The sequence below is a fragment of the Lissotriton helveticus genome, chromosome 5_1 (assembly GCF_964261635.1).
Source record: "Lissotriton helveticus chromosome 5_1, aLisHel1.1, whole genome shotgun sequence".
Taxonomy (NCBI): Eukaryota; Metazoa; Chordata; class Amphibia; order Caudata; family Salamandridae; genus Lissotriton; species Lissotriton helveticus.
Window position 1 is genome coordinate 1207256657 of NC_136065.1, and position 25653 is coordinate 1207282309.

The window sequence follows — 25653 nt, forward strand, 5'->3', positions numbered from 1 at the left end:
AATTTCTGATAACTGATATATTAACAATGGAGTTATGTGAGTTCTCCTGTTGATCAGTTATACTTAAAGACAATAATGATACTATTTAGATATCTGTTTTAAGGTGCTTTCCCTTATTATTCATCTTTATTCATTTGTGATGTGATTTTAGATAGGCGGCTGCCTATGAATCACTAAGAAGGAATAGTCGATTTGGGTCGTTAAGTTGTTTTAATTGTAATTAGTCTTTGCTGTAACTGGCGTGATGACTCTGTAATTACAATCCATGATTTTGAAAAGCTAACTCACTGACCGAACGTATAGCTTGCCTGACCGCCTGCCAATCCTCTATGGAGAGTCAGGCACACCGGTGATCCCAAGATGGAGGTTATATCACGTGGTTGGGTCACGTGATCGCGGTGCTATATTGTTGAATGCCGGGTAAACGCCGATATCGGATGGCGTTTTGTTGCCGGTTGTGGTAGTGATTAAGGCGATTCACTCGTAGTCACCAAGTAAGTCCTCACATTAGAACACGCTTAGATTGTATGACGAGTGAGGCCTTTATCGATAGCTAGCTGATGTGTGCTCTTTTGGATGTCTTTCCATACAGATTCGAAGAGGAAATTGATTTCACTCTTTAGATACCTGCGAACTGTAAGTAACTTTATTTGATAATGTATAAAGGAGGGACTCATAAGTATGAGTAAATATACCTACATATTACATCTTGTGTTTAGGTTTGTATAACAAAGAGGCAGAAGGTAAGAGGAGGCTCTAATTATATTGTACCCGTATAATGGTTTAGGAATATGAGCAACACGTACGGATAGCTCATTTACTCATTGTTATTATTATTTTTGTGTCCCACTTAAGAATTTACAAGTTATATGGTCGTGAGTATTTGTATGATACACATTGTCACTGGAGGTGTGGGTGCATGTCAACTTGGGGCATGACCGCACTGGGCTTTTGGTTTAATATAGGTAATTTGGTGTATAATAGCTGTAAATATTTGTTGTATATATAGGTTTTTAATTCCTTGGCACAAATTTTGAATATCTAGTTCATAGTTTTTCACTAAGGTGTGAGCAGACGATCGAAAGTATTTACTCGAGATTATGTACATACATTTGAATTCTGATTGGATATATATTGTTTCATGATAGGTTCATTGTGCAACACTGGTCCTGATGATGGTCTCGACGAATTATACTATATGAGACCGAAACGTCGACGATAAGACACTTCTTTGTATATACAAGCACGGAATTTGTATTTGTATATAGTTGGTGAAAGATGAATATGGTAGATATGTAAATACTATCCATATTTTGAACACAAAAAGTGTCAATAAGTACTGTACAGTGAAAAAATTAGTAACAGTACATTTGTTTTGTTGCCGTTTATGAATTGACATATGATTTAAATGTATGCAAATGAAAAAGAATGTGATATAATACAATAAAATAACTAATGAATTGTATGTATGTCCCTAGAGTACTCTTAAATTGATGTTCACTGCTGTGACAAGAATCAAAAAAATTGAACAAAGATTAACGAATGACTCCTTTAGGAACATTTATATTGTGTTATTGATTATACCCAGTTCCTTGGGAATATTGGGTCACCCTATTGTTTGACAAATATTCAGGACAGGCATGCTGCATGCCAATGCAGTGGTAGCAGCTTTAGCTCTGGTGGAATGAGCCTGTAAGCATTCTGGCAGCTGCTTCGCATATAGCAGATCCTTATGCAGATAAAAATCTATCCGGAGATGATACGCTTTTACCCTTCTTTGACACAGAGAACCCCATAATGCTGATTGTCCACCAGATGTTCTTTGGTGTGATCTATATAAAAGCTCTAAGGTGTCCAAATGATGGAGTTTCTCTTCCTTCCTAGAGTGATGAGGCTGAGCAAAAAATGGTAGAAGGGTAATTGCCTGCCTCACCCGAAACGGAGTAACAACTTTTGGAAGAGAGAAGCTTGAGTCCTCAACACCAACTAATGTGAAAATGTTTTAAGAGGTTGGTTGACATAAAGAGCATGTAGCTCTTACATGCCTAGCAGGTGCTATGGTGATGAGAAAGACCTCTTTCAACATCAAAAGTCTTAATGGACAACTGCGCACCAGCTCAAAGAGAGTGGGCATGAAAAAGTGAAACTAAAGTCAAGTCCCACAGTGGCATCACAAAGGTTTTGGTTTTTTTCTTTCAGAAACAAAGGTAGCAAACCTTTCTAAAATCTGTTAAACAGGTGATTTAAATAAAAAAGGCTTATTCGGCAAATACAAAAAAGCCGAAAGAGCTGACAAATATCCATCAACAGCGTCTAAAGCAAGTCTCTGCTGGGCCAAGAACAAAACAAAAAACAAAAATAAGATTACATAGTTTACAGTGGATAGATTAGGAAGGTGCCGCCTCCAGCCACAAATGTGTTCCAAAGTCTGGCGTACACCGAATGCATAGAGGGACGCCTCAACGTCAAGATGACATTAATGACTTCAGGAGGGAGGTCAAATGTACTCAACTGCCACTGATCAATCTCCATGCATGGAGATGCAGATTGCGAAGGCCCGGGTGCAGCACCCGCCCATGCTGCTGCAACTGAAGATCCTCCTGAAATGGCACCTTTTTTGGAAGATAGATGATCTGGGTATTACACCCTCCCAGCACAATCCGCTGCAACTATGACTTGGGCTCAGCATTCAGGAGTCCCAAAGATCCACTCAAGGCTGAATTGGTCTCAGAGAGCCTTTTTGGGAACTCCAACATACAAAAGTGCTTTCATTGTGTGCTCTCGGCAATGGAGAAAAGATTGTGTCATGGTTTGTCACATTGATGGGAGATGCCCTGCAACACCTCTGGGTCTTATCTACCACTCCTGGTTCGCTAGGCATCGGCTGCGGAGTGCATCTACCCTGTTGCTCAGAGACAGAGCCAGGGGGTTCACCACAAGTGAAATGACCTGGCGGTCCAGCCATTTTAAGAGGTGTAAGGAACAGGACGCAAGAACCTCTCACTCTTTGCTTGTAGCACTACCACATGGTTGAGTTTGTCCATGACAACCGGCACTACATTATGTTACATTTATCTAACAAAAATGATAAGATAACCCTCGACTTACAGCTGTAAGAGCAATATTAATTTTTTCTGTTTTAATACATAAGATAGCTTACTTAATGTGCACTTTCCATTTGCTTTTACTTTTATATTAGCGTGTATACTACCTATGTATTTACAGTAAAAGTTAAAATTCAGATGCAACAATCGAAGTAACAGTGTGAAAAAAAGACCAAAGCCCAAGAATCAATAAACATTCATACTACAGCCAAATACTTTCAGCTGCAAATGTTTGCACAACCATTCTTGGACCCTCAAGCACACCAAACCCATCACTACTCTCCTCGTGCTGAATTATGAGGCCTTCTAATCTAACATAATTCTTCAAGGGCAAAATTCTAAAACATATATATATATATATATATATTTCCTATTAGATCATCGGTTCTAAATCAGCCTGCACCCCTGCTATACTGTCTATTCGCCTAACTTTCAAACTTGTGACATCTAATCCTAACACATAATCACTGCAATACTTAAAGTATCATCCTTGGCGGGTGCTTATAAATGTGTGTTAGGCTGCAACTGCTCATTATTAAAGGTGCTCATCACACAAAACATCGTTCACTCTTCTTCTGATCTGAAGAATATTTAACAGTCAGGTCTCTAATTTAAGGTGGCATTTTTAATAGGCCAGTCAACGCTATTCACCTTTCTATTCTTATCCTTAATGCAATAAAACGGGTATCTATTTTGTGCTGGACAGAAATTGTGACTAATCTTAGTTCTGCAAATGGGAGTCTAACTGAGATCTATGCAAACTGTGAGCTACCTGGCAATAACACATGGAGTTCTTAGTGTAATATCCTCTATGGGTATATTTAGATTTTTTTTAATTCCATAACCAAAGGTTGTGGACTGTGTATCCTTTCAGCAATTTGAAAGCCAAGGTTAACAGATTCTCTCCCAGTCTCCAAGCAAACAGGTGTGTAGACAGTTAGTCCATGGTGTAGCTCTCTACAGGTTTCTGGGTCTCACCAGTGCCGTACCTCGTGAATCCGGTCTGTATGAGCTCCCGTTGAAACAGCTGGTCTTGAGCAGCATACTCCAGCAGGTCAGATTCCACTGCGGGTGGGAGAATGTTGGGGATGAATTTGGAGAACAAAGCTGGTGCTAACTGGACCCACTCTGCATGAAGAAAGCAAGGCATTACTTTCGTGTTGTGACGAAGTGCGGGTAACATTACATCACTTCAAGTCTTAGTACAAAAAACACGTTTTGGCAGCAGTTAGACAAATGCAATTGTAACAACATTGCTGACTGAGGTTTGGTACAAGGTCAGACCTGTGCACGATAATACCTTCCAGCAGCTAGGTTAGGCGAGTAGAACTTCGAAAAACAGCATCATGCGAGAATCAACTTAAGGCAGTTCTGTACTGAGACTCCGTTATGACGTCCAGCTTTATCCAGAACACACTTCGAGTCAGTAGTGGCTTCTTCAAATTCTATGTACAGATCGTGTATAACGCAACAAACCTTTTACACTCTACCAGCAGCAGGGGAGATACGTTCATTATCATTAGCATGAATAAGATAAAGCTGCAAAACAAGGTCCCGGTCCATAAAGTGCCTTTTCACAGCCTGAGTTGATTACGGAGACAAAAGATGTGCTTTCAATAGCAAACAGTATCCTTTGCTAAATGGCGCTGACACCAGCACCTCTAGCCGAGCACTTGATTCTGAATGGTAGTGTCTGGTGAATGCGTTTAAGGAGAGTAGCTGGCTGCCCCGTCATCTTACAGTGGTAGGCTGTATAAAAATCTGCTTTTGCAGATATCTTTCAGTACAGTGAGCCCAAGTCCCTCTCTTCTCCACTGAGTTTCTGATACACGCCATTATTTATCTTGCCTTATTGGTGTTAAATAAGATTTGCTTTTTATTTCGTACTCCAGGGTGGCAAACAGCCGCTGGTGTGTTCCTGCTCCTGGCTGTTCTCTATGCAATATCATAATACCCTTTTTTTATGTGCACATTTGAATACCATTTTTAACATGCCCACTTTTGAACAAAAACTATGCAATGCTAAAAATATATATATAGGCTGTTATGCGTTACATATCAACTTCAGTCATTTAAAGAAATCTTGGTAATGCTGACAGACTTCCACCTTCAAAAGACAGTACATTGAATATCATGAATTGGATAATAGTTGTATAGTTCTGTTGTAAACAGTACTTGGAAACGGAGGAAGACTGATATGTAGTTCTACATACAAAATCAAGCTGTTATTATTCACGGATCATGCAGATTAATAAGCCAGCATGAATGTACAGTTACACAAGACAGAGAGACGTTTACAGCTCCTCATTGACATTAAGTTTTCTCCTAATATATCTTTTGCCTTGAAGATGCAGAGACAAGACCAGCGTGGGGGGGTACTGGGAAGCAAGAAGAGGAAGTAGCTAGAAAGCATAGTAACTGGCAAAGAAGTGAACAAAAGGGAGCAATGCTGATGAAGCAAGCTGAGCACAATAGTGGGACACTGCGATAGTGCCCCCAACCATGGCACAATTGCTGCTGCATTTGCAGTTTTCATAATTCATTTTCATCCGTTTGAATCTTATTAATCCATATTTTAACATCTTTCCTCATTTATAATCATTTTTAATCCACGTGCAAGTTTAAAGCCAATTTCCTGGGTTTCTCATATTTATGATGGGCCATCCGTGCCTCTTCATTCAAAAATACGTACAAGTGCATATTTCATCCAAAGCAGTTTATTTAAAAACACCCAATGCATTTCGGGCCTCCAAGGGCCCTTCGTCAGGGGTAACTGTAAAATCAATGTAAACAAGTATTAATATGCTTTGCGCCATTATATGTACATCATTACATGATTATCAATTGAGACTCATTTTAAAACCACAATTATGTAATCTAATACCGCGCTAAACTCAAACTTAATATCTAATGAAGTTGTCTCTTTTGGTTAAAAATGCATTTGTGCTTTAAATTCTGGTGTGATTCTTAAACTATCCTAGTGCTCGTCGCCTGTATCCTCATATGTTATTACCTCATATAGACTCACCCTTTCCTTTTTAGACCCATTCCCCGCATAGTGGTTCCCTCAGACCCTTCAACAAAGATGATTTCCCTCTACCTGCTTCCCCCCACATAACTGAAACGTGCTTCTCACTCTCTCTTGGCTCCCCTGTCGTGCTTTATAACTAATCAATCTTCCCTTTTAAACACAACTTCCGTTTTACAGTCATTTTATATCATTGCGAAAAAAAAGGCTCGAACGCTTTCATTCTGTAAGCCCCCATCACGTACCTGCTTCTAAACATCCATCCTCCTTCCTGATCTGACAGGGAATATCCTACCGCTATCGGAACCACATGGTCTTTAAAGCACCATTACCACCCCTCCTCTCCAATAAACCTTCCCATTTACACGACGTCATCATCACCTGCCGGAAACTCACTTAATTAAAGCTTCCTTCTGCACTACGATTACCATAATGCATCCTAACACTTAAAGTAATAAAAGAGTCTGTTCCAGTGTAGACGTATTGAAAACATATCGGCATGTCTCTAAATAGTTCAAAACTTTCGGCGCATATCTGAACTCCTGCATAGTTCAATGTTGCACGATTCCTTTACAGATTGCTTCTGACGCTCCCAATAAAATAAACTTGCTGAGTGAAATGAGATGTTGCATCTTGCACGTGGTTCATGTCATTCTCTTCGAAAAAATCCTTTTTGTTCCAGTATAGTGTGGGTGCTAACCCGGCGGAGCCGAATCATAAACAACAATTTATATAAATAGGTTGCACACCTTTCGAAGAGAATGACATGAACCACGTGCAAGATGCAACATCTCATTTCACTCAGCAAGTTTATTTTATTGGGAGCGTCAGAAGCAATCTGTAAAGGAATCGTGCAACATTGAACTATGCAGGAGTTCAGATATGCGCCGAAAGTTTTGAACTATTTAGAGACATGCCGATATGTTTTCAATACGTCTACACTGGAACAGACTCTTTTATTACTTTAAGTGTTAGGATGCATTATGGTAATCGTAGTGCAGAAGGAAGCTTTAATTAAGTGAGTTTCCGGCAGGTGATGATGACGTCGTGTAAATGGGAAGGTTTATTGGAGAGGAGGGGTGGTAATGGTGCTTTAAAGACCATGTGGTTCCGATAGCGGTAGGATATTCCCTGTCAGATCAGGAAGGAGGATGGATGTTTAGAAGCAGGTACGTGATGGGGGCTTACAGAATGAAAGCGTTCGAGCCTTTTTTTTTCGCAATGATATAAAATGACTGTAAAACGGAAGTTGTGTTTAAAAGGGAAGATTGATTAGTTATAAAGCACGACAGGGGAGCCAAGAGAGAGTGAGAAGCACGTTTCAGTTATGTGGGGGGAAGCAGGTAGAGGGAAATCATCTTTGTTGAAGGGTCTGAGGGAACCACTATGCGGGGAATGGGTCTAAAAAGGAAAGGGTGAGTCTATATGAGGTAATAACATATGAGGATACAGGCGACGAGCACTAGGATAGTTTAAGAATCACACCAGAATTTAAAGCACAAATGCATTTTTAACCAAAAGAGACAACTTCATTAGATATTAAGTTTGAGTTTAGCGCGGTATTAGATTACATAATTGTGGTTTTAAAATGAGTCTCAATTGATAATCATGTAATGATGTACATATAATGGCGCAAAGCATATTAATACTTGTTTACATTGATTTTACAGTTACCCCTGACGAAGGGCCCTTGGAGGCCCGAAATGCATTGGGTGTTTTTAAATAAACTGCTTTGGATGAAATATGCACTTGTACGTATTTTTGAATGAAGAGGCACGGATGGCCCATCATAAATATGAGAAACCCAGGAAATTGGCTTTAAACTTGCACGTGGATTAAAAATGATTATAAATGAGGAAAGATGTTAAAATATGGATTAATAAGATTCAAACGGATGAAAATGAATTATGAAAACTGCAAATGCAGCAGCAATTGTGCCATGGTTGGGGGCACTATCGCAGTGTCCCACTATTGTGCTTATCATATCACGTGCCACGGGAGCTGGGCGCGTTACCATTGAGCACGCTTTCTCAAAGCGTCCAATTAACGGAGGAACTGTAATTACTAAGGTGTGCAACCTATTTATATAAATTGATGAAGCAAGCTGAGCATTTTTAGAGAACTTGGACGGTAAAAAAAGGTAATAGTCATGAGGCTAAAAATGAGCTAGCAATCTAAAGGCATGAAAGAAGGAAGGCTGCACAGCGATTGGGCAAAATCATTACAGTCACTCTCTTGGTGTTCGGTCTCGTGAATCAGAATGCTGGGTAAAGGTATGAGAGTGACTGTAATGATTTGCCCAATGGCTGTGCAGCAGAGGCAGGACGCGGTGCGAGCTGGCAGCATTTCTGCTCAGACCGACGCGCGTGAGCGAGAGAGTGCCTGCGGCGGAGCCTCGAGAATGCAGCGCGAGTCCTCACCGGACCGTGGCAGGAGGCGGCGCGGCGCGTCTCAGCGGACCTGTCCGATGGTGGCCCTCGCACACATTAGTGCCAAGGCATTTATCTCCTCATTCTATTTCATTTAGTCAGAGCTGCGTCATCATTCTGGGCCTCTACGTTACTGCTCTGCTCACAGCCCAGCAGTCTACAACTTTGGCTGTTTGTTAGTTGGGGTCCAGGACTCCTGCTGTGGTGCACTTTTTCACGAGCGCTTTTACTTCAATAAACCGGTTCTATCTTACCAGCAATTTGGCATCCATTTATCACTACAAGACCCTTCTGTAAAGTTAGTCCCCTTCCATTTCTGGTGCTTTGCAGACCTTAGAGGTTCTTGGTGCTCAAATCGGTGTAATTATTGATGTTTATGTTTCCCTTGTCTACATTGCTTGATTTTGCTCGTGAGAAAGTGTCACTCAGTCGTTGAAATGTCACTCATAATTACACTGAAATTATGAAAATGTCCCACGTAAGCAGCCTGAACGCCTGGCAGCTATGCGCCTGCTTCTTCAGAACAAAGCTGTCCTCACTTTTGCCCCCTCAGCTCCTCCGCTTTAATTTTGCTCGAAGTTGCCGCACCCCCGCCACGCTCTGGTTGGCAGCTGGTGGTGGTTGTGTGGTGGCAGTGCGTTTAGGCTGGAAGTGAGCGAGCAGGCCCAGTCCAAGGCTCTGGGGGCAGACTCCAGGGCTCCGCTCCGGTCATCCTAGAACCGTCGTGCCGCAGGAGCCTGCTGTGCTCCTAGTCACGGCCGCCATTGACCATCAGACGCTGCTAATGCAGCTCCGAGGGCTGCGGCCACTTACCTGCTTCACCCTCAGCGTGCAGATTGTCAAAATGTATGATTAATGCAGTGATGCGGCCCACCATATTAAAATACGCTTGTCAAACCCCTGATGCATGGTACTTGGCAGGGCTGAAGGCGCTCTACAGCTTGCTACTCCGCTGCACTCATTAACTCAGTGAGTTAATAGGAGGAAAGAAATGCCCAGAAGCACCGCACATTATGGAAACAGAAGCTATTTATTTGATCCAGGAGTCTTTATTTTTTAATTGCTTTCATGGAGCTCCCCTCTGCAGTATTTATCACCACAATGTTGCTCAATAATAGATCTGGACATGGCACAACCCCCCCCCTGCCTGACCTCAAGATGGCCGCCTCAGTTGGTCTCTCCACGATGCTCCACCACTCCTGGACAATAGAATTGGTAATCGACCTGATCTTAACCACTTACCTGACCTTACCTTGATCCTGCTCTTCCTCTAGGACATGTACTCCTTGAACTTTCCCTCGACCGTGGAGACCCTGCCATTCAACCGATGCCCGGTGGAGCTACCTGTTAGCTGAAGAGGAGACAGGCTGTGGATCCCCCCTCGGCCGTCACCTACCCAGCCGGACATTGGGCGGACGTTCCTTCGTCTCTCTGTCGCACTTGTTGCTGACCGTTTGAGGACTTTGTTTGGACCCCTTCTAGCCGCTTTACGACTTGCGGAACCCGCTTCGCTGGTCCCGCTGCGCCCCAGAGTCACAGGGGAGCCTGTTTGCTGCTGCGTGGAAGGACCAGGGCTGCGAGCGTGCGGGGCAGGACTTCGAATCCCAGAAGCCCCTGCACACCGCGCCTCTCGTCACCTGGCCGCTCTCCCTGGCCACCACGCCCCGCCTGCAACCTTCAAAGGGCTTGTGAGGACCGTCCGTCGTGGGAGACCTCTGTACTTGTTGCTGACCGTTTGAGGACTTTGTTTGGACCCCTTCTAGCCGCTTTACGACTTGCGGAACCCGCTTCGCGGGTCCCGCTGCGCCCCAGAGTCACAGGGGAGCCTGTTTGCTGCTGCGTGGAAGGACCAGGGCTGCGAGCGTGCGGGGCAGGACTTCGAATCCGAGAAGCCCCTGCACACCGCGCCTCTCGTCACCTGGCCGCTCTCCCTGGCCACCACGCCCCGCCTTCAAATCTACGGACTACCCATTTAAGGGAGGGTCAGTACCCGCTAAGCGGGAGCGTCCCGGGAGAAGCCCGGGACAAGGGCGGGACCGTCTGTGGCCGTCCGGGGCCGAAGGAGGCCGGGCCGGGCCACCGCTCTGACAAATGGACTAGAATTCATTCTTGGGTAAATTGTTGTCTTTCATATCTGTTACCCTTATTGGTCTTAATTGCTTTTAGCTTATTTTTATCATCTTTTAAATATCTAACCCTATAGTCTGTTAAAGGATGTCTGCTTCTACCCCAAATATTCTATCTGATAATGTGAGTGTTTCTATACTCGGTCCTTTAGATACATTTTTTACTAAAGCTACTAAAGACATTGACCGTGAATTGCTATTGGCAGAAAAAAGGGCCGAACGGCGCCTATCTGTAGAGGCAGTTAAAAGACAGGTTACTTCTGTCAATAAAGGTGTACTTTCTGCATCCATAGTAGAACAGGCGGATATAGATGCAGAACTTTTTAATACAGATAGTATCCCGTTAATTTTTCAGGAAAGTCTGCTACCCCTGGGGGATCAAGGTATGATGGTGACCATTTTGAGTGAATCGTCTATGGTAACAACTGATAATCTTATAGATCTTAATACCCCGTTACCCCAGGAAATTGATACTCATTGTCACATTAATGTTAATGTTGTTCCACCCCCTTTGAAGATACAAACAGAGGTTGTTACCTTGCTTCCCTCTCCTCCCTCTCCTGAAACAACCAAGGCACACCATGGTCAGAAGCGTAAAAATGGTGTATCCTCTCCAGAAAGGAAAAGAAGGAGGAGGGGAAACAAAAACAAAAATAGGTCCCTTAACCTATGGAAACCCTCTGAGATGGCATCCCCAAGACCATTGTTGCCAGTAGATACGGGGGATATGGTATCGGAGGGAATAGAAACAACACAATTAAATGCAGTTGGGGAGGATAATAAAAGTTCCAATGTTGAGCTTCTGGAAGCACTCAAAAAAATGTTACAAGCCTTTGTCCTACCGCTTGTAGAAAGGTTAAAAATCTTAGAAAAAAAATTAGACTGTCTTCTTCCTCAACCTATACTCCCAGAGAAGGTAGCATTACCCGCTTCGGCTATCAGTCCTGGACAACAAAATACCAGTAAACCTCCTAGCCAACATAATCCCCCTAACAAATTAAAGAAATTAGTTGTTGATAAAAACCCTTTATCTTTATCACATACGCAAGTAACCCCAGCACCAAAAAACATGGAAAAAGGGAAAGTACCTGCTGTTGTTTTAAAGCCTACAGAAAGTAATAAATCAACTAATTTAGAAACGTCGCATATTGGTAAGGCTAAATTACAATATAAAAACACGGTACAATTACCCCCAGATTCATATGGCTTTGTTATTGTTCTAACTGGAGTTCCAGTAGTTGGAGAGGAGGAAACTGAATCAAACAGAAGCTTAAAAAATAAAGTGATTCATTGGTTGTCCGTGAATAGACAACTACCTGCATATTTGAATGGGGACATTGTATCTGTTAGGAGGTGTCAATGGGTAGGCATACGTCCCAAGGATATAGATGGTGACTTGATCATAGTGAATTTTAAGGATCACAGGGTGGTATCCTATATAAATGATTGGTTTGTTGGTAGTAATGAGGGTGGAGTTTCTACACGTAGCCTGACATATTTTTACCCGGAAAATATGATGCTTCCATCGAAAAAAGAATGGCAGGGATATGGTTTACATTTTAACCATTATCAGAAACCACCCATAGAATATCCAGCCTTTGATTATACAAATAGAAATCCCAGATTCCACACCACAGCCAATTATCGAAATTCGTACTTTGATTCAAATAGTCAATACCGGACTGATCCGAGGGAGCTCTGGAATATTCCTTTGTCAAACATGTTTTACCCCTTGACTCCACTGTATCTGAACGATTGACTCCCTCTAACTAAATCAATACGGGGGGGATAACATGGCTCCTTGTAGAGCTACAAATATAAGTGAGGATTTGGAAAAGAGTAGTGATGACAAGGACACCTACATAAACGAGGCATATGAGGTCGCCGATCCGGGAACTAATATTATAGAAACTAAGGCAGGCCAATGTGCCCAAGATCCCTTCCCAGATAGATTGCTAGTGGGAAAAGAGGGTAATTGTGAAAAGGTTTGTAATACCTGTGAGAGGGTCAGTAATTTCCGTGTACTCTCTTGGAATATAGCGGGTTTTGCCCATAGGGGGGAAGATCCGGTATGGGTAGATTTTGTGGAGTCCTTTGATTTAGTCTGTTTTCAGGAGACCTGGAGTATAGTGGATTTGAGTTTGGATGGTTTTCAGGCTTTTAATACCCCAGCAATACCATCAAACTCAGGGCGAGCTAAGGGTGGACTTATGACAGCAATCCCTGTAAAACATAATCTAATAACCGGAAATCTTGTGGTGGAAAGACCTTGGTACCAATTATTTATTATTAAGAACCTTATTACAGAACCTGTTCTTATTAATTGGTATTACAATATATTTGACCCAAATAAAACGGAAATTATTGATAATTTGTATGAAGAGATTGCTAAAGTAAGAAATAAAGCTTTCCCTCTCCTTATTATGTGGTTAGGTGATTTTAACTGCGAGCTGTGTAAATTTAGTGGGTCCAGAGCCTGTGGGATGATGGACTTAAATGACCACCCTATGGCCCATTTTTCTCATACAAAACAAGACGAGGCCCTAAATAGTATTTTAGTAAACAATAATTTATCTATTCTTGATGCGAAGAATTTTATGGGTAACATGACTATGAATATGAACATACCCACTTTTCAGGGCATAAGGGGCAGAACTAGCACAATTGATTTTGCTATAGTATCCATGGGATTTTTTAGTTATCTCAATGATTTTAAAATTGAGGTAAACCCGGCTAGTGATCATAACCCCCTAACCCTGAGTTTGACTATTGCTGCTGACTCAAAAAGGTTTCAGGAACATTCAGTAGCATATAATAAGAATCAGGGTATTACTGTAAAATGGAATAAAGTATCCGTGGGGGAACTGGAAAAGGATATCTTTAAAGAAAGTGTGGCTCAGATAGACATATGTCTATCATCTGATCCCGACCCAGTTCATATAATTAGGAGCTTCGAGAAGCTAATGGAAAATGTAGCTACACATTTACTAGTAAAGGTAGGGGGGAAGAATCAAGATCATGGGCCCAAATGGTTTAACGCAGAATGTTCTGCAGCTCAAACTACCTTAGCTAAAGCACTGCGTAAAAAACCCAGAGATGGAAACATGGTAATACTAGCAAGGAAACAATATAGGCAGGCAATTAAAAAAAGGAAAAATGAATTGAAAACTAAAGCATGGGAAGATTTAGATAAGGCATCTGACTTAAGGGATAACAGACTCTTTTGGGAAGTTATAAATAGGCCCTTTTTAAAATCAGGGGAGGAAAATACTATTCGAGTTCACCTATCAGAGGGAACTTGGGTAACTCATTATAACAAAATTTTTAATCCCAAAGAGAAATTATATACTGCTGCCCTGGAGGAGGATGATTCCCGTTATGTTAATATGGACTCAGCTAAGAAGTTCAGCGAATCGATAACGCTTGCCGAAGTAAAGTTAACTTTGACTTTGGGGGCAGCTTCAAAGGCCCCAGGCCCTGATTCAGTACCTCTAGATCTTTTTAAATCTAATCAAGAGTTTTGGTCTCCTCTACTGATGAATGTATTTAAGGCAATAATAACTGGCCCCATTCCGACCTCATGGAAAGAGGCCGTTTTGGTCCCAATTTTTAAAAAAGGCGACAAGTATGATCCAAGATGCTATAGGCCAATATCGCTAATAGACTCAACATGTAAGTTGATGGGTCGGGTGATATTGGCACGGTTGGAAACATGGGCTGAGTCATCAGGGGTAATTGTAGAATCGCAATATGGTTTTAGGAAAGGGAAAGGAACCACCGAGCAGTGTTTGAACCTTGCTTTGATTATGGGCAAGTACATGGGTGCCAAGAATGGTTCTATACACTTGGCATTCATGGACTTGTCCAGCGCCTTTGATACAGTGTGCAGGGAAAAATTATGGCGTATGATGGATTCCATGGGTTTTGAAGAACCACTGGTTACCCTGCTCCGCAGGCTACACACTGCTACAACGGTCAGGGTCAGATATGGCCGTGGTGGAGAAAAATCACAACCAATTTTATCTACTGAAGGCGTCCGACAAGGATGTATTTTAGCACCTTTCTTATTCTTGGTTTACACAAATGGCTTGGAGGGTTTTTTGTTAGAAACATCTGCTGATTTTCCAAAGATAAACGGAAAAAGAATCCCAATGTTGTCTTATGCTGATGACACTGTTTTAATGGCACTTACCCCTAACAGCATGCAGATTTCTCTGAATGCTTTTGATACTTTCATGGGCAATTTAGAATTAGGTGTTAATTTTACTAAATCTTTTGCCATGACTTGCGGTCCAAAAAATGTTAAAATACGGAAATATACGGTAAAGAATGCTACCATTGAGAAAGTGGATAACTTCTGTTATTTGGGTAACCTCTTTAATAAAAAACTGAGTTGGGAACCATTGCTGACAGCACGGGTTCAGAAGGTTGCACAATTAACCGAAGCTCTTTTCCGCTTTTCTAGTAAATTAGGCCAGCGGCGTGTAGCAGAAATTATATCATTATATAAGGCCAAGTGTGTTTCCGTTTTGACCTATGGTTCAGGGGTGTGGGGTTCGGATAAATGTGAAAAAATACAAATTGTGGAAAATAAGTTTGTTAAGCGTTTGTTATCTGTCCCAATGGGTACATCTAATATTTTCTGCCATGGAGAAGTTGGTATCGAGTTTATAAGTGACATCATTCACGTTGCCCCTCTAATATTATGGGCAAAGGTTTGGCAATCTGAAGACCTGAAACTAACAAAAGATATCATCCAAGATTGTCTTAAACTTGATTATTATACCCAAATCCCGTGGCTAAGATACGTTAGAGAGACTTTTTTTAACATTGGCCTAGGTAAAATGTTTACAAACCCGGAACTACTTGGTAGGGATGCCAAGGAGATTATTAAAAACGCTTTTAAAACTAGTTTGGGTTCTTTTAGGACAAATGACCATGCACTGAGCGCACGGGGAAAGCCAGTTCGCCAGTTTTATTTGTCATATATTATGAACACGCAATGGCGTTTCTATCTAACAAGATTTCGCCTTGGTACCCTACATTTTTTGTTCGCTTTCCCAAAGCAGGGGGGCTGGTGGGAAAAGTTACCCCGCTGCCCCTGTAACAATAGGGTTTCACAGAATACTCTCCACCTTTTGTTTTTCTGTACCTTGTATAAAGTACCAAGAAACACTTTCCTTAAACCTTTATTGGCATCATTTCAAACACGTTATTATAAAGAAGCGTATGATTGTTTGTTATCCCTGTCAACTGCACATATTTGTAATGCCGTCTTAAACTTTATCAGATCAGCTCTGGTGATTCGAAATAGATATTGATGGCATTTGGTTTTAAGAAAAAGTATGTAAACATGTACAATGTCTGTTTAATTTTATTGTTTTTTAAAATTTGTTATGTATACTTTTATGGTTTCTATATGAAATCGAAATAAAGTTTTTGAAAATGAAAATGAAATGACCATCAGACGCTGCGCTGCTGTAATGCAGCTCCGAGGGCTGCGGCCACTTACCTGCTTCACCCTCAGCGTGCAGATTGTCAAAATGTATGATTAATGCAGTGATGCGGCCCACCATATTAAAATACGCTTGTCAAACCCCTGATGCATGGTACTTGGCAGGGCTGAAGGCGCTCTACAGCTTGCTACTCCGCTGCACTCATTAACTCAGTGAGTTAATAGGAGGAAAGAAATGCCCAGAAGCACCGCACATTATGGAAACAGAAGCTATTTATTTGATCCAGGAGTCTTTATTTTTTAATTGCTTTCATGGAGCTCCCCTCTGCAGTATTTATCACCACAATGTTGCTCAATAATAGATCTGGACATGGCACAACCCCCCCCCCCCCTGCCTGACCTCAAGATGGCCGCCTCAGTTGGTCTCTCCACGATGCTCCACCACTCCTGGACAATAGAATTGGTAATCGACCTGATCTTAACCACTTACCTGACCTTACCTTGATCCTGCTCTTCCTCTAGGACATGTACTCCTTGAACTTTCCCTCGACCGTGGAGACCCTGCCATTCAACCGATGCCCGGTGGAGCTACCTGTTAGCTGAAGAGGAGACAGGCTGTGGATCCCCCCTCGGCCGTCACCTACCCAGCCGGACATTGGGCGGACGTTCCTTCGTCTCTCTGTCGCATCTCCCTCCTACCCCCTTCCCTCTCTATGCTCCCTTCTTCTTGCCTTCTATCCCTTTAATGTTTTTCTGTTGAGACCTAGCTATTTAACCGATGTCCGGTGGAGCTACCTGATAGCTGAAGAGGAGATGGGCTGCAGATTCCCCCTCGGCCGTCACCTACCCAGCCAGACCTTGGGCAGACTTTCCCTTCGTCTCTCCGTTGTATCTTTACCCTACCCCTTTCTCCCCTACCCCCTTACCCTTCTCACTCCATTTTCATCTATGCTCCTTAAATGTTTTTACTGGTATCATTGGTAATATGTAACTGATGTAAGTTTGCAACTATGTGGAACCTTATGTAAAGTGCTCTGATACCTTCGGGTCTAGCCAGCGCTATATAAAACTCTTTAAATAAATAAAGTGAGTCTCACTGCTGTGTGCAGACCGTGCTGCAAGCTCACTCAATGTACTAACTACTATTAGGCCTAGGTAGGCAGTACGAAAAAAAATGAGTTATAATTTTAATCTCAATATCCTGCCTGCCCGGCCAGGCCCTCAGTCATTAATTGCTGCTTCAGCTCCTGTGCCTAGTTAAACAATACAGGAGGATGTCGGTGTTAGACTGGTCACCTCCTTTCCTCAGCACATGCTGCCTGCTGAGCCTCTTTGGTGGGGAGGTCCCCGGGGCTTATGTCTGGTCATGGTATGAGTCGGAGCGCAGGTGCTGAGTGTCTTTAAAAGACACAAGCACAGCTCTCAAGACAGCGGTGCTACGCCACATAACAGCTCCTCTCACTGTCATCACTATGTGATATTTTATCCTTATTGACAGCAGACGTCTGCAGCCAAGGAGGGGGACAGACTCCAAAAGACTACAGAGACCCATGGCCAGCAGTCTTTATAGTCAAAGCCAGCGTCGGATTGGTAACGCGGGCCCTTGGGCAATGCTCGAGGGGCCTGTATCAGGATTCCAGCTGTGGGCTGCTTTTTTGAGCAGCCTCAGGGGACAATTTGGGCGGTTTCTGCGTTGTTCGATGCAGCCAGCGCCAAGTGGGTGCCTGAGTGGCCTTTCTGGAGGCAGATGGGAGTCCATTACCTTCCTTATATCAACGGCAGACGTGTCATTCCCTTTCTCTCGCTGGTCCGACCAATTGATATATGCATATTGAGCAGGGCAGGGGCATGAGCAAAAGTGGCCTCACTTGTTTTCAGGTGTGTTTCACCAGTGTAAACTAATTTGTGCATTTTTATTAAGCCCCCCCCCTTTTTTTTAATACAATTTTGCTGAAGCAGTGTTTTGCGGAAAGGCAATATGCAAATGTGGGTGACTTTTTTTATTTTTTATAAAGAGTGCCCGGGCTGATTTTTAATCCCAATCCAACCCTGTTCACAGCTGCGGCACTGTGACTTGGTTTCAAAAATGTAAAAGCTGCTGACATTATAAATGTTCCTGATGAAGTCGGAGTGCACTAGACTAGTGCCCTTCCGTTTCTGGTGCTTTGCATATTTCAAAGGTTTCAAGATCCTCTTAGAGTTTCTCATTGCTCAACGGAGTGCAATTTCTGATATTTAGTAAGATTGGGCATTAAAAAATGTCCTACTCCGCTATCTACTTAGAGTTGCGAAAAATTCCTCACTTGTGGCTCGCCGATGTTAGGTTCGCAAATGAGGAAAATCCATTGCTAGACCACCTCCCGGCAAGATTTCTCAACGGGAGCGGTTGCAGCGGTTCACTACTGCACGCTCATGTTGAGTAAGCTGCTGCTCGAGTAAAACATCTACTCAAGTGGCACAAAGAAGCTGCACCCACTTGCGCTGGACGTGGTGCAGTTGGCATTGAATTTATAGCACAGGACAAACCCCCAGAGCTAAAAATCAGTGTGAGCAGTGAGACTTCCCTCACTCTGCCGCTTGTGGCACTCCAAAGTTTTTTTTGTCACTTTGCAGAGTTCTGCGTAGCAGAACTCCATGAATTTCGCCCAGGCCTAATATTTAGCTGTTTCCCTTAACATTTTGCTAGGGAGAACGTGTAACTCTTTGGTTGGTGAATGTCACTCATAACTGCACTGGATCTGTGAAAATGTCACACATAAGCAATCTGAAATCTTGACAGCTATGTTTGCATATTTTTGTGAGTGTTGCCAATTACGCGTCTTTTTAGGTCTCGCCTATTCTTTCCCACAGGGATAAATAGGCGAGATTATAGTAAGCGGAAAAGAAAGTCTACCTAGCTGCGGATCGCGTACAGTTCATGTGAGCTATGCGCGTGCACACCATCGCCAGCCACATCACACACCACCATTTGTCTGTGCCTCGGCATCAGACTTCAAAGGCTGCCGCTCCCCCGCGTGCACATCGCACACCACCATTTGCCTGAGCCTTTGCATCAGACTTCAAAGGAATGCGCTCTCCCGCCCCTGCCACAGCAATGCCGAGAGCTTGGATTTTTTTTGCATCCATTTCGCGGGGAAGCCGTGTTTTGTTCGGCGTTCTCTGCACCTTTCTCGTTTTTTTTTCTGGATGAAAGTGAAAGCCTACAGTGCTTGTTTACAGTAGCCTTGCTCCTCAAATGCTGTTGCTGTGTTGCCATCTCTCTAGGGACACTCAGCTTGAAAACACTCGACTTGCTAGCTGCAATGCTACATCCGCTATGCTTTGCCTCCATCCCTCGCAGACTGTGCTGACTCTGCCCCTCCTGATTCTGAAACTGACCAACGCAGTCACCACGCAGTCTCTTCTCTCTGTCTTATGATGTCTGCCCTGCCACTATTTACTTCGGACCCTCACACACCCTCACACCCCCTCACTCCCTCACTCCCACACCCTCACACCCCCCACACACCCTCACACCCCCCCTAACCCTCACACCCCCTCACCCTCACACACCCCCTCACCCTCACACACACCCCACCCTCCCCCACACACCCTCAGACCCCCACACTCTCACCCTCACTCACTCTCTCAACCTCACACACCCTCTCACCCTCACACACCCTCTCACCCTCACACACCCCCTCACCCTCACACACCCCCTCACCCTCACACACCCCCTCACCCTCACACACCCTCACCCTCCTCACCCTCACCCTCCTCACCCTCACACCCACTCACCCTCACACCCCCCCTAACCCTCACACCCCCTCAACCTCACACACCCTCTCACCCTCACACACCCTCTCACCCCCTCACCCTCACACACCCTCACCCTCCTCACCCTCACACCCACTCACCCTCACACCCCCTCAACCTCACACACCCTCTCACCCTCACACACCCTCTCACCCTCACACACCCTCTCACCCTCACACCCCCTCACCCTCACACACCCTCACCCTCCTCACCCTCACACCCACTCACCCTCACACCCACTCACCCTCACACCCCTCACCCTCACACCCACTCACCCTCACACCCACTCACCCTCACACCCTCACACCCCCTCGCCCTCACACCCCCTCGCCCTCACACCCCCTCGCCCTCACACCCCCTCGCCCTCACACCCCCTCGCCCTCACACCCCCTCGCCCTCACACCCCCTCGCCCTCACACCCCCTCGCCCTCACACCCCCTCGCCCTCACACCCCCTCACCCTCACACCCCCTCACCCTCACACCCCCTCACCCTCCCTTCACCCTCCCTTCACTCACCCTCACACCCACTCACCCTCACACCCACTCACCCTCACACCCTCACACACCCCACACACCCCACACCCTCACACCCTCACACCCCACGACCTCCCCCTCACACCCCCTTACCCTCGCACACCTCACACACTCCCTCACACCCCCTCACCCTCACTCCCTCACACACCCTCACTCCCTCACACCCCCTCCCCCTCACTCCCCCTCACACCCCCTCATTCACCCTCACTCACCCTCACACACCCTCACACCACCTCACCCTCACACCACCTCACCCTCACACCACCTCACTCTCACACCCCCACTGACCCTCACACCTCCTCACTCACCCTCACACCCCCTCACCCTCTCAACCCCTCAGACCCCTCACATCCCCTCACACCCCCTCATCCTCACTCACCCTCACACACACACACACACCCTCACCAGCATAGCATAACAAAACATAGCATAACAAAACCAAGCATAGGATAGCAAAACAAAACATAGCATAGCAAAACACAACAAAGCATAGCATAACAAAACAAAGCATAGCATAACAAAACAACGCACAGCAGAACATAAAGCATAGCATAACAAAACATAGCATAACAAAACATAGCACAACAAAACATAGCTTAACATAAAACATAACAAAACAAAGCATAGCATAAAAAAAGATAGCAAAACACAACAAAGCATAGCATAACAAAACAAAACAAAGTACCCTCACCCTCACTCACCCCCTCACTCACCCTCACACCCCATCACCCTCACCCCCCACACACCCTCACACCCCCTCACCCCCTCACACCCCCTCACCCCCTCACACCCTCACCCTCACACCCCCTCACCCCCCTCACGCACCCCCCTCACCCTCCCTCACCCTCACACCCCCTCACAACCCCTCACACCCCCACACCCTCATACCCCCTCACACCACCTCACCTTCGCACCCCTCACACTCACCCTCACACCCCCTCACACTCACCCTCACACCCCATCACACCCCCTCACCCCCCCTCACCCTCACACCCTCACCCTCACACACAGCAGCATAACAAAACATAGCATAACAAAACACAGCATAGCATAACAAAAAAAGCATAGTATAGCAAAACATAGCATAACAAAAAAAGCATATGATGGCAAAACATAACATAGCAAAACACAACAAAGCATAGCATAACAAAACACAACAAAACATAGCAGAACAAAACATAGCATAACATAACAAAACATAACATAAAACAAAGCATAGCATGACAAAACATAGCATAACAAAACACAGCATAACAAAACACAGCATAACAAAACACAGCATAACAAAACACAGCATAACAAAACACAGCATAACAAAACACAGCATAACAAAACATAGCAAAACACAACAAAACATAGCATAGCATAACAAAACAACAAAACATAGCATACATAACAAAACATAGCATTGCAAAGCATAGAAAAACATAGCATAGCATAACAAAACACAACAAAACACAGCATAACAAAACATAGCATAACAAAACAAAGCTTAGCATAGCATAACAAAACATAGCATAACAAAACATAGCATAGCAAAACAAGGAATAGCATAATAAAACAAAGCATAGCATAATAAAACATAGCATAGCATAAAGCATAGCATAGCAAAACAACAAAACATAGCATAGCATAACAAAACAAGGCATAGTATAGCAAAACTAAACATAGCATAGCATAACAAAACAAAGCACAAGATAGCAAAACTAAACATAGCATAACAAAACAAAGCATAGGATAGCGAAACAAAACATAGCATAACCAAACATAGCATAACATAACAAAACATAGCATAACAAAACACAACACAACACATAGCATAACCAAACATAGCAAAACAAAAAAAACAGCATAGCTTAACAAAACACAATACATAGCAAAACAAAACATATAATAGCATAGCAAAACATAGCATAGCATAATAAAACACAACAAAACATAGCATAACAAAACATAGCATAAGAAAGCATAGCTTAGCAAAACATAGCATAGCATAACAAAACATAGCACAGTATAACAAAACATAGCATAGCATAACAAATCAAAACATAGGATAGCAAAACAGCATACAGCACCACCACAGCATCACTCAGGGGCACCACAACATCATTATGCGCTACCACAGCATCACTGAACGCCACAGCATCACTCGTTCGCCATCACAACATCACTAAGCGCCACCACAGCATCAATCTGTGCAACCATTCAACAACACCTATTTCAAATATGTTCTCTCAATGTTTCAAGCTTTATTATAAATGTAACAAAAAGATGTTAATATTTCACTTCTGTTCTTCGATTTTCGTCACAATAAAATACACTGAACATAATCTTCCCAAAAGTTATTTACAAAACTTTAAGCTATTGCCATTATAAATTACAATAACTTTTATTTAAGTATTAATTATTGAAAAAAAATTAAAACCATTGTTATTTGTAATATCACACGTAAGTCATGTAAATACAACACATATTGCATTACAAATGCTATAGGTATCACATTTGCCAAAGTTATAACTATTGGCATTGTAAACGACAAAGCTATTAATTTCGCTATTTTCAAAAACAAAACATAAATAAAATGTGTCTTTTACAATACCAATAGCTCAAACTTTCCTAATGCGAGACCTATTGTATTGCAAATGCTTGTTTTTTTTTTCTGGCCTCACAGCCTAGTTGTTTGTATTTTACTCAAAAGTCCTTGCTCTATTCTTTATTTTATTTGTAACTGGTCCACATATTTGCCACAATTATTTGGTTCACATCTGGCACCTCTCATTTCTTAATGCTATGAAGAACCATCTTTTGTTCTGCACTGAGGGAAGACGGATTGAGTAGCACAACATTGAATAAATAAGCCCCTAATATTTTGGACCAGCAGGTGTCAGAGAAGCATTTGTCTGCTCTTACCGTCTGGGTCACCTTGCTTCATCTGGCAGTTTGTTATTTCTACGGCTTTACATTGAGAAAATGGAGCTTCTATGTTCAAATTCCCCCTCAGCCTTTTACCCTGTTCTAAGCTCTCTAACCCGCCATAACAGTGGCTAATAAACCACCTCTCTTCGCTTTGCAGCCTAAATGCCGAACTGGTGGAAAGTAATCAGTTTGTGCTGTAATTTGCACCTGTGCGTTCTTTATATCTAGACAATGGCAACAATAAAGTATGTAATTCAAAGGACCTTTCTGGAATTTGAGAGAGGAGTATATTCACGTGGAATGTCTGAGACAGTGCAGCCATTTAACTCTGATGTTTAGGGCTTGTAACTTCTCTAGCTGTCTGCTCCTTAACTAATCTGCTGCTCGTTATGCAGAAGCATTACAAGAGATGTCCCAATAAGCATCTAAACACTGCATTAGAATATCTGCCCGAAATGTAATTCAACCGAATTTCAAATTCACGGCGATGATTAGGTGCGCCATATAATTTGGGAGTACATTCTTTACATCTTGTCAGAAATGGCCGAGCTGAAAACACCTATAATGGAATACCTCATCTAGAATTGATAAAAAGCATTTTGAGGTCTGAATTCCTAACTAGGAGACACTCTCCTGTTCCCTCGCCACTTGGTGTACACATACATTCCTGTCTTTAGTGACAGCAAGCATTGGCAAAGTCAATAGGTCTCACTTATGCAAGAGCTATTGTCTTTGTCAATATGCTTTAGCCATGTTGTACACCTGCATGGCTGCTGTTCAGAATGGCTAAAGGTAGAAGGTGTAGAGGAGTGGTGAGGAGTGTCGCAAAGTGGAATGGTCAAAAGTGGAAAAGTGTGTCGGAGTGGCATAGAGTGTTGTTTATTGGAGTGGCATAGAGTGAAGTCAGAGTGCAAAACAATGAGGGGCAGAGAGTAGAGTGCACTGATGTAGAGTGCATTGGCGTAGAGTGTTGCACAGTATAGGGGTGTAGAGTGCAGCGGCATAGAATTAATTCAGCCACGTGCAATGCAGAGTTGTAGAATGAAGTGACGTAGATTAAAGTGTAGCATAGCAGAGTGCAGTGGTGTAAAGTGCAGTGGTGCATTGTAGGGTAAAGTGGAATTGAGTGCAGTGGTGCAGAGAAGGGAGTCGCAGTGGCGAAGGATAGTGCAGAGTAGAGTGGTGTGGAGTGAAATAGAGTGATTCAAAGTAGACTGATGCAGAGTAGAGTGGTGTAGAATGCAGTGGTATAGAGTGCATTCTCAGAATGTAGTAGTGCAGAGTAGGGTGGCTTAGAGTTTAGAGGCACAGAGTGTAGTGTTGCAGAGTAGAGTATAGAAGAGTGCAATGTCTACAGTGGCGTGAAGTGGCACATAGAATAGAGTACAGTGGCATAAAATGGAGTGGCGTAGAGTGCAGTGGCCCATTGTAGAGTGCAGTGGTGTCTAGTGGTGTAAATTGGAGTGGAGTGGCGTAGAGTAGGGTGGAATGGTGTAGAGTGGGTTGAGTGTTGGAGAGTATAGTGGCGCAGAGTGCAGCAACACAGAATTCAGTGGCATACAATGCAGTTTTGTAGTATGCAATGACGTATATTAGAGTAGTGATTAGTAGAGTTCAGTGGCATAAAGTGGAGTGGATTAGAATGGAGTGATGCAAAGTAGAGTGGCGTAGAGTTCAGTGGCAGTTTTTGCAGTGTTGCAGAGTAGTGTGTTGTAGAATGCAGTGGTGTACAGTGGCATAGAGAGCAGTGGTGTAGACTACAGTGAGTGGCGTAGACTGATTCAGAGTAGAGTGAAGTGGCGTAGATTTGAGTGGTGCAGGGTAGAGTGCAGTGTCGTAGATTAGAGAAGCGTAGAGTGTGATGGTGCAGAGTAAAGCGGTGTAGAGTGCAGTGTATATTAGAGTGGCAAACAGTGGATTGGTGTGGAGTGGTACAGAGGAGAGGGCAGTGGGGTAGAGTGCAGTGCTGCATGGAGTGGCGTATAGTGGAGTTGTGCAAAGTAGAGTGGCGTGGAGTTGTGCAAAGCAGAGTGGCGTGGAGTTGTGCATAGCAGAGTGGTGTGGTGTTGTGCATAGCAGAGTGGTGTGGTGTTGTGCATAGCAGAGTGGTGTGGTGAGTGCGGAGCAAGCAGAGTGGTGCGGAGCAAGCAGAGTGGTGCGGAGCAAGCAGAGTGGTGCGGAGCAAGCAGAGTGGTGCGGAGCAAGCAGAGTGGTGCGGAGCAAGCAGAGTGGTGCGGAGCAAGCAGAGTGGTGCGGAGCAAGCAG

The 25653-nt window shown here is 43.7% G+C and overlaps 1 protein-coding gene across 1 annotated transcript in view; it reads right to left on the reverse strand.

Annotated features, from left to right (window-relative positions):
* The window catches only part of CACUL1 (CDK2 associated cullin domain 1), a 375285-nt gene that overhangs the window by 89232 nt on the left and 260400 nt on the right, over positions 1-25653 (reverse strand). Inside the window, exon 7 of the mRNA XM_078643906.1 lies at positions 4094-4232. Within this exon, the coding sequence (XP_078500032.1) occupies positions 4094-4232 (139 nt within the window). The remainder of the gene's footprint in view (positions 1-4093; positions 4233-25653) is intronic.